Source organism: Balaenoptera ricei, chromosome 3 (genome assembly GCF_028023285.1).
Source record: "Balaenoptera ricei isolate mBalRic1 chromosome 3, mBalRic1.hap2, whole genome shotgun sequence".
In the NCBI taxonomy this organism is placed as follows: domain Eukaryota; kingdom Metazoa; phylum Chordata; class Mammalia; order Artiodactyla; family Balaenopteridae; genus Balaenoptera; species Balaenoptera ricei.
Window position 1 is genome coordinate 118,294,908 of NC_082641.1, and position 9,625 is coordinate 118,304,532.

The 9,625-nt window shown below is 50.4% G+C and overlaps 2 protein-coding genes across 3 annotated transcripts; one reads left to right on the plus strand and one right to left on the minus strand.

Moving 5' to 3' along the window:
- Positions 1-2,290: 2,290 nt before the first annotated feature.
- On the plus strand, positions 2,291-7,744 carry TMCO6 (transmembrane and coiled-coil domains 6). 2 transcript variants are annotated; one of them, XM_059917266.1, is made up of 12 exons: positions 2,291-2,453; positions 2,588-2,700; positions 4,225-4,340; positions 4,447-4,630; positions 4,888-4,992; positions 5,169-5,254; positions 5,487-5,603; positions 5,820-5,931; positions 6,046-6,232; positions 6,376-6,470; positions 6,882-7,049; positions 7,303-7,744. In XM_059917266.1, exons 1-12 carry the CDS (start codon positions 2,369-2,371, stop codon positions 7,414-7,416), a joined length of 1,482 nt encoding a protein of 493 aa, XP_059773249.1. In that variant the 5' UTR covers positions 2,291-2,368; the 3' UTR covers positions 7,417-7,744. The 2 variants fall into 2 exon arrangements, with proteins under 2 accessions (XP_059773249.1, XP_059773250.1); XM_059917267.1 differs by lacking the exon at positions 4,888-4,992.
- A 72-nt stretch (positions 7,745-7,816) lies between these two features.
- Positions 7,817-9,619, minus strand: NDUFA2 (NADH:ubiquinone oxidoreductase subunit A2). Its single transcript, XM_059917278.1, has 3 exons — positions 9,464-9,619; positions 9,235-9,341; positions 7,817-8,017 (listed from the first exon to the last, which is right to left on the minus strand). The coding sequence occupies exons 1-3, from the start codon at positions 9,562-9,564 to the stop codon at positions 7,926-7,928; spliced, it is 300 nt and encodes a 99-aa protein (XP_059773261.1). The 5' UTR covers positions 9,565-9,619; the 3' UTR covers positions 7,817-7,925.
- Positions 9,620-9,625: the final 6 nt, after the last annotated feature.

Here is a 9,625-nt window from a genome sequence, read left to right on the forward strand (position 1 = left end):
AAACACCCCAAATAAAAAACAATTTGGGCAGCTGTAACTGTTTGAGCAGACACTCTGGGCAGAGCATAGATTTTTCCTGGGGACTTGCCTTAGCTTCCCAACCAGGAGAAAGAAGTAGGTGTTAGAAGCCAGCCTGCCGCATGAGGAAGGGGACAAGACCCAGATCCTATCCCCAGCCAGAGCATGGTGCATTAATAAATGGTGCTCAGGGAATTCCTTGGTGGTCCAGTGGTTAGGGCTCTGTGCTCCCACTGCAAGGGGCACGGGTTCGATCCCTGATGGGGGAACTAAGATTCCTCAAGCTGCACAGCCAAAATAAAAAAAAATAATAATAATAAAGTTAAATAAATAAATGGTGCTCAATAAATGGCTGTCCAGAGGCTTGATGGATGCTGGACCTGGAGAGAAGATATGGAGAACAGGATGATTGTCTGCAGATATTTAACTAGATGTTTTGTGGAAGAAATCAAAGACTTCACCGATTGACTCCAAGAGGTGGAACTAAATTAAAGGGAAGGAAATGGGTTTGAAGAACAGTTCCCATGCCTGGATTTGTTCTTACTTGCACATTTGTCTAAGTAGTAGCTTTCTAAAGATTAGAGGCCTCAGTAAGAATTCTTTTTAACTTTTTTTTTGACCGCACAGCTTGAAGGATCTTTGTTCCCCCAAGAGGGATTGAACGCGGGCCCTTGGCAGTGAAAGCGTGGAGTCCTAACCTCTGGACCGCCAGGGAATTCCCTCAATAAAAGTTCTTAAGTTCTACCAGGACTCTACTCTCTTGGAGCTGTGAAGGCGGTTTGGGAGGAGACAACGTCAAACAGTTACACTGTAACTTAATGTTAGCTGTGAAAAGGGTTATGAAGGAGAAGCGTACGGTGCTATATGCTCTCATAACGGGGGCACTGGTCCAGTAGTTCTGAGTAGGGGACACTGGAGATCTCGAGGACAGTGTTAAATAAGGGAAGAGTGCTGGTTGTAGTGAGGGTGGGGTGGCAGAGACAGGGCTCTAGGCAGTGGAACAGCCTGTGCAAAAGCCCAGAAGAGAAAAAGTGCAGGGCTTATTCAGGGAACAAAGATTCTAGGAGAGATGAGTATGGTAAGGCTAGAGAGGTATGCAGGGATTAGACCATATAGGGCTTAGTTGGCCACAATTCAGATTTTGAGGGTATGGAACACAGTTTTTGTTTGTTTGGCTGCGGCGGGCGGCTTGCGGGATCTAGTTCTCCGACCACGTATTGAACCTGGGGCCATGGCAGTGAAAGTACCGAGTCCTAACCACTGGAAGCCAGGGAATTCCCTGGAGCACGGTTTTTAATTCACCAGTTTCCCCAGTACCTACTAGATTAGTGGCTCTCAAAATTTGACGAAAGAACTACTTTATCCTGAAAATAATTCACTTTTTTAAAGTATTTTTAAAATTTTTATTTATTTAATAAATTTATTTTTGGCTGCGTTGGGCTTTCGTTGCTGTGCACGGGCTTTCTCTAGTTGCAGCGAGCAGGGGCTACTCTTTGTTGCGGTGCGCGGGCTTCTCATTGCAGTGGCTTCTCTTGTTGCGGAGCATGAGCTCTAGGTGCGCAGGCTTCAGTAGCTGTGGCACGTGGGCTCAGTAGTTGTGCCTCTCTGCCTCTAGAGCGCAGGCTCAGTAGTTGTGGTGCACGGGCTTTGTTGCTCCCTGGCATGTGGGATCTTCCTGGCCCAGGGCTCGAATCCGTGTCGCCTGCATTGGCAGGCGGATTCTTAACCACTGCGCCAACAGGGAAGCCCTTGCGGTTCACTTTTATTCAGAACAGTGACACATAATTGAATTTGTTTCCTTTTTCTCACCTGAAAAATGAGGATAATTGTCATGGCGAACATTCAATAAGGTAATGCACTTACAGGGGTTAGCCAGCTTTCATCACTGAGAGCCGTGTTATTGGTGAAATGGAGTTCGACATCTTCCTAGAACTCGGGGTAGTTTTGAATGTTCATTTAGAATCTGTTAGGGATGGGGAGGTTGTGTTTGCTGAGTGGAAGGTGACGCTAGGGGCCTGGGGCTGTCCGAGTCGAGGTTGAGTTACTTCCTTTACTAGATCGGAAGCCGAGAAGCCGGAGGCCACGGGGAGGGGCAGCTATCTGGAATTCGCTCATCTAGAGATCCCACTCCTCCTCTAACCTTCGCTTCGCTCCGCCCCGCCCCGCCCCGTCCCGCCCCGTCCCGCCCGTGGTCGCTTCCCGTAGTTCTGCCCCGCCTTCTCTTCACTTCATACCCCGCCCACTGGCACCTCCCCTTCCGCCCTGCGCTGCGGCTGCGCAGTCCGTACCATGTTCTAGACGGCTGGGCCCTATTGCGTGCTCTGTGGTGCAGGTGTACTCCCGTTCCACCATGTGGAGCCGACAGCGGGGCGGCCTCAAGCCGTTACGCTGCGGGGTGGAGCAGCTACGGTGCCGCCGGCGGGAGCGGGAGGCAGGTGCGGGCGGGCGAGGGAACACGGGAGGATGAGGGTATGGCGGTCGGAGTAGGGGTGAGGAGGCTTCCAGGGTTGGAGATGGGTTCTGGGTCCTGGGTGCCCCTCCCATGATCAAGCGGCTCCTTTGCTCCCAGCACTGCGGAAGGCACGGAGAGAGCAGCAGCTGGTCAGCAAGAGGCTGCTGAGAGACGAAGCCTTGGAGGAAGCCGAGGAGGGATGTGTGGCCATGATCTTCGGGGAAGCCGAGGTGAGGGGGCAGGGTGCTTGGTGAGATCCACACCAGGTAGCGGCAAATACCTTCTCTTGTACTCGAGGTCCGCCCCCAGACCTGAACGCGGTCCCTTCAACACCTCCTTCCGTCTAGTGGGCCAAGCCGGCAACCAGGGAATCATCCTCGACAACTCTATCCCTCATCCCCACATCAATACATCAAGTCTTAGCCCCCCCCCCCTTTTTTTTTATCTCCTAAAGAGCTGTGGAGTCTTTTAAATGGCGTTGCCATCACGATCGCCACCACCCTCTTCTCTGAATACTTAACAGCAGCCGCCTAACAGGTCATCTGCAGAAATTTTGCCTCCTCAAGTTAATTCTCTATACATCATTCAGATGCGTCTTTTAAAAACACAGAGACCAAAATCCTTCCTGTGATCTACACAGTCCAGCATGGTCTAACCTCTGCTACTTCCAACCTTATCAGTTCACTCATTTCAGCCAAATTGTCCTCTTTTCAGTTCTTGGAACAATATACCAGGCTCTTTCCTGTCTCAAGGCCTTTGCATTTGCTGCATCTAAAGTGGGTCTGCAGAGTATTAATCATACTAATTGTTTGCTTGTTACCGTTTCTCCAACTAGACTTTAAATCCACAGGAACCTGGACCTTATCTTATTTGTCATCATTGAAAACTCAGATGCCTATACAGTATCTGGCATATAGTAGATGCTCAGTATTTATGGAATAAGTGAACGAAAGAATTTCTTTCAGCTCATTTATTCATTCAGCAAGCATTGGGCATCCCCTGTTTATATTATGTTTACATATATAGTTTACAAAGCACTTATACCTAGGTTATATCATTTATTCATTGTGTGCTTACTTTATACCAAGGCACCTATGCTGGGTACTGAGGTACAGAAAGATGAAAAGAGAGTCCCTTTCTTTGACGTGTTCACAACCCATTGAAGGAGTCAGATGTGCTCCTACCTGTCATGAAGGAAACATGAGGCACAATAGAAACCCCTGAGTCTTCCAAAGGGAACCAGAAAGAGCTAACTTCCCAGAGGCAGTGAGAGCAGAAATCTAAAGGAAGTGGAGGACCTGGGGAGTGTATCCCAGGCAGAAAGAATAGATTATGTGAAAGCTTGGAAGCATTAAAAAACACGTCATGTGATGTGCAGTGTTGTTGCAGTGTCGGTTGCATGGGGAGAATCGCTAGAGGGATAGGTTATGTCAGGCTGAGAGGTTTAAATGTTATCCTTGAAATAACACAGTAAAAAGGCAGAGTAGATGTTATGCCCATTTTTCAGGTAAGAAACTGGGGTTTAGTCCCCTGTAGCGTAAGTGGCAGGGCTTGTATTAAACCCAGTTCTGATTCCCTCTTCTGTCCACTGTACTGCAAGGTTGGCACTTATTGGCCATATTAGTGTGAATGACGAGTTCTAGAGATAGTGCCATATTGAAGGGCTCACAGCTGAAGTGGGCAGAGCAGAACTCATGCCTTGCTTTCTGGCAACTATATGTTGCCATCTCTCTTCTCCCTGCCCTGGGCTCCAGATCCAGCAGTTCCTGCGGTTAGCCCAGCGGGGGACAGAGGAAAAGGAGAGAGAGGGGGCTCTGGTCAGCCTTCGGCGAGGCTTGCAGCGCCCTGAGACGCAACAGACCTTCATCAGGTCAGTGTGGGTGGTGTGAGTGTGTGGCTGGGGCTCTGAGGGGTGGACAGGAGTGTGGGGGGGATGGGCCACTGGCTGAGCAGGGCTCTGGTGCTCACTCATGTAGGCTGGAGGGCAGCATTCGGACCCTAGTCGGGCTCCTGACCAGCAACCAGGCCCTGTTGCAGCTTGAGGCGGCTCGGTGCCTTCATGAGCTCTCTCACTCTGAGCAGTCTGCAGTAGTTGAGGCCTGCCTGCCAGCCACTTCCTACCTTCTCACCTACCTCTCCGGTCACAGCTCAGACTTTATAGTAAGCCCTGCCCTTTCCTACCTTGTTCTTGGTTGGATTTAAAAATTGTGCTTTTGGGTCCAGTTTGAGCTGGCAGGTAGGCAAAAGAGGAAAACCTGTTTCTCCTGATGCCCCCAGCCATACACACACCCATCATCTCCCATTCCCCTGTGCCCACATCCTCAAGGACAGGTATGCTCCAGCTTCCCCACTCCCACCCCTACCGCACCCCGGCCTGAGACAGGCCAAGCCCAGTGCTTTTGTTGTCCCGCTCTCAGGAGCTCTGTCTGTATACACTGGGTAACCTGATTGTGGAGAGTGAGGCTGTGAGAAGGCAGCTCCTGCCACAGGGCATTGTTCCAGCCTTGGCTGCCTGCATCCAGGTAAGTGTCCACCTCCTTGCTTCCTCTCTGGGCACCCCTCCCCTCACGTCTCTCCACATGCCCCACCTGCTTTGGGTAGGCAGCTCCAGCCTCTGCCCTGTGCTAAGGGGTTGAAAGTCTCAGGAAATCTTATGGCCTAGGTTCCAGAGTCAGATCCCTACTCTGTCTGCTTCTAGTCTCCCCATCTGACTGTGCTGGAAGCTCTTGGATATGCCTTGTCCCAGCTTCTGCAGGCTAAGGAAGCTCCAGAGAAGATCATCCCGTAAGTAAAACTGAGTCTCCAGATGTGTAGGCAGGTGTGACCTACTTGGTAGTGTAGCCCCTGATGCCTGATCGAGTCTTGTTTCCAAAGCTGTTGCACATTTCAACTCCATGTGCCTGACTGGGAAGAGCTTTGGGTTTGGACGCTTTCCCACCTGCTCTCAGGGTTTGGGAAGAGTGACTGGCATCTTGCCTTCTGTGGTTCCTACTCACAGCTCTGCTTCTACTGACAGCTCTGTCCTGGGCTCCACTCTCCCCCAACATATGCTGCAGCTGTTGCAACCTGGCCCAAAGCTGAACCTTGGAGTAGCTGTGGAGTTTGCCTGGTGTCTTCACTACATCATCTGCAGGTAATAGGCCAATTGGGAAAGTGCCACAAACCTCCCCTGGGGCTTCCTTCCATGACACTCAGGTTTTTGAACTTTGGTTTCTGGAATTGTTGTGGTGAGTTTTCTTTGTTCTATGGTCCTCTCTTCTTGGAGCTCAGGAAACCTACAGACCTAGGCCATTTGCCACCTTAAAGGTAGGATTGACCGAGTAGTGACTACTTGCTTCCTATTGCCCAGCCAGGTCAACAATGCCCTGCTCATCACCCAGGGCGCTCTGTCCACCCTGGGGCTGCTGCTGTTGGACTTGGCTGGGGCTGTCCAGAGAACTGAGGATGCAGGACTGGAGCTGGTAGGTGACGAGGACAGGTCAACATCTGGGTGACCTTTCTTTTTACTCAGCTCCTGCTCCAGTGTGCAGGTTGCCTCTTCCTCCTTAAACCTGAACCCTAACTCGTCTTTGCAGCTGGCATGCCCTGTGCTTCGGTGTCTAAGCAACTTGCTAACAGAGGCAGCAGCAGAGGCTGTGGGAGGGCAACTGCAGCTCCGAGATGAGCGTGTCGTGGCAGCCTTATTTATCCTTCTGCAGTTCCTCCTCCAGAAACAGCCCAGCCTGCTTCCTGAGGGCCTCTGGCTCCTTAACAACCTCACTGGTAAGCACCATAATCTGCCTAGGCCTGGACCTTTAGATACTGGGAATAATTCCTCATGGCCTGGGCTGAGGTGGGTAGGATTGGGAGTGGGTTGGTTTCATGCCCCAGTTGGAGAAACTTCACCCTGACATTTTCCCTTCCAGCAAACAGTCCTAGTTTCTGCACCTCCCTGCTCTCCCTGGATCTGATTGAGCCCCTCTTGCACTTGTTGTCTGTATCTAATGTGGTGAGCGTGTTGGTAGGTATTGGGGTCACTTGAGCCCAAGGTCTGGTGGCCAAAGTGTAAACAGTGGGAGCAGCCCTGAGCCCTCATAAGTACCCTTAGCTGAGAGCTGGCAGGTGGTGTGGTATGGATGGCTTCAGGGCCAGACCATCAGTCATAATCCAGACAGTCTAGGTGTGAGTCCCTAAACTGTAATTTACTAGTAACTAACCTTGGGCAAATCAACTAACCACCTTAAGCTTCAGTTTCCTCATTTATAATTGGGAATAGTAATCCTACCTGAGGGTGGCTGAGGGGATTACAGAATATGCATATAAAAGTGCTTGGCACAGTGCCTGGGCATGTGGTCAGCATTCCATAGAAGCTATGGTTAAAATCTTTGGTTTTCATCGTTTGTGGGGACTGTGTACATGTATCTGTCTGCAGGTGCTCACGGTTCTGTGCAACGTTGCTGAGAAAGGTCCTGCTTACTGTCAGCGTCTATGGCCAGGGCCCCTGCTCTCCTCCTTGCTGGACATGTTGGCCTTCTCTGACACTGAAGTAGTAGGCCAGAGTTTGGAGCTGCTGCAACTGCTGTTCCTCTATCAGCCAGGGGTGGGTTTCTGGCCTTAGTCCCCAATCCTTCTGTTCTGAAGCCTCTGGTCTCACCATGGCCCCTTTCCTTCCAGTCTTAACTATAGTCATTTCTCTGGGCCTGGCTAGCCTATGTGGGCTCCAGTTCCGAACTTCCATACTCTTGTTGGGAATGCATTCTTCCAAGAAGAGGTGGGCTAACCCATAAGACTGTGGTAATTGCGTGTTAGGACTGAGGGACCCAGTGTTGAATCCTTTTCTTCCCTGCTCTCAGGCTGCCCAGGCCTTCTTGCAGCAGTCAGGGCTGCAGGCCCTACAAAGGCATGAGGAGGTGGCACAGCTCCAGGATCGTGTGCATGCTCTCCAGCAGACAGCTCTTCATGGGTGACTTGACTTCTCAAAGTCATGTACTCCACTCCCCATCTCCCCCACTCCCCATCTTCCTGGCCCACAGAGCCCCTTTGGGAGGTTTAGAACCATAATGACGTCATGCCCTCTGCTCCCACATCTAAGCCTAAGCCAAGATCTCTGGATCCCAGCTTCTCCAGTTTTACCCAGCAGTGTCCAGGCGGGAGGACCAGAGGGAACTCAGTGTGGCCTACTTAATCTGGGTCCATAGAATCTCATTTTTTCTTGTCCTTTCTCTTTTTTTTTTGCTTCAGCAGCTGGTGGCTTTTGATGGGACGGAATAAAATAAGTTTTATTTTTATATTCAACTGCTTTGCCTCATTTGATTGCACAATAAGGGGTAGTTGGTGGAATGAGAAACAGAACATCCTGAGACAGCATTTTCAGCACAAGCTTTATAAAGAACAGAAGAACACGTTTCTCCACATTGTACTCAGTCCAGCAGAGCTCAGGCTCTGGGGCTCTTGCTCTTAATCCTCAGTGGAGGCTTCAGGCTTTGCCACTTAGCACATTCTCCAGGGCTCTGGTTACCTGATCAGCACTGAAGTTGTTCAGAGAGACATTCTTCTCTTGGCCAAATGCTGAAGAGAGAGGGATGTGATTAAGTATCCACTCTGCACTGTACGGGCTACCAAAGTATAATAAAAGGTCTCTGTCTTCAACTTACAGTCTTGGTAGGATAGGAAGGGCAGTAGCATTTCGGCTGATTCTGGGCAGTCATAATGGGAAGGAAAGTGTTTCAGGGACGTTTTAAGGGGCATGGTAGGCATTTATTATTAACCATTGTGAGCAGTGTATTACATGAGCCTGCGTTTTAATGGTGCCCATTCAATGGCTCCCATTGTTCCTCTAAACTAAAGTTATTTGTGTCCATCTCCTTCTCTAGTCTACTGGCTTTTGGAAAGAAAACCTTTGTTCCTCCTCCAAACAATGTTTAGTGCATGGCATACTGCAGTTGTCCACTGTTATAACGGATCTGCCTTGGGTGTGACTCCCTGCCGTCCCCCAGACATTCCTAGGGCGAGGTTTAGTTAAAAGCCGTGATTAAAAATACCATTATTCAGTAAGTATAAATATTTATTGTGTGTCCCTATGTGTCAGGCAACATGACAGTAATTTTCAAATTGTAAAGTGACACATAGGTAATATATTAATAAGTATGTGGTAAAATTAAATAGGGTAAAGGGACAATGTTACATACCTGGCCAGGGAATGCCTTTTTGAGGAGGCTGAATTATAACAAAGAGCCAGCCATGGAAGTCTGGCAGAAGTGCAGTCTGGGAAGGGGGAACAGATGTAGAAGCTCAAACCTGTTATACATCCTAGCTGAATAACCAAAGAATCCACCCCTCATATTAATTAAGGTTAAATGAGATTTAGGCAGGAAAGCACTCAGCACAGGGCCTAGCCGTAAGTGCTCAACACAGTCATTATTTTAGGTTTTTACTATTGAGATTCTCACACTCTACCTGGACCGGCACTGACCACACAATTTGGAAGGACCTACATTGATGGACTGGACCAGCATCCCTTCTCCCCTATCTGAAGCCTGTTCTGAATTACAAAAACGACAGCTCCTGATCTCTATGCAGGACAGGGCCCGCCTCCACATAGATGTTACTGGGACACAAAGCATCCTGTAACCCTGCGAATGTATATTTCCTTATCTGCAACGAGGTCAACAGCAAGTCCGAATTCAGTCCCTGTACAGGTTTCTGTGTGACCTTGGGCGGCCCTTTCTCTTCTCGAACCCTTGTTACTCCACCGGGGTCTCAGGCCCCCGGCGTCCTGTGCTCACCGTAGCGGGCCCATAGCTTGGGCTGCACATCGGAGCACTCGCGGATTAGGATGGGCAGGTCGGGGTTCGCCTTCTTCAGCTCCACATAGCGTTTCTCGATGAAGTCCCTGCAGGGCCGGAGAGAGCACCGTGCGTGCGCTGTGGGCGCAGGCCTCCTCAAACACCCGGGAGGTCGAGGTCGTGACCCCGGCGCCCCGAAGCCCGCCCGCCTCACCGGGCCGCGCCTCACCTGACTCCCTGGCTTCCGGGCGAGCGCTGGCATAAGTGGATACGAATCTCACGGAGGCCCAATGTGGCACGGATCCCCCGACTCGCTGCGGCAGCCGCCATCTGAGCTAGTACCAAATCATCCGCCCTAGACCTTCCGGCCAAGTGATCCTATCAGACCAGC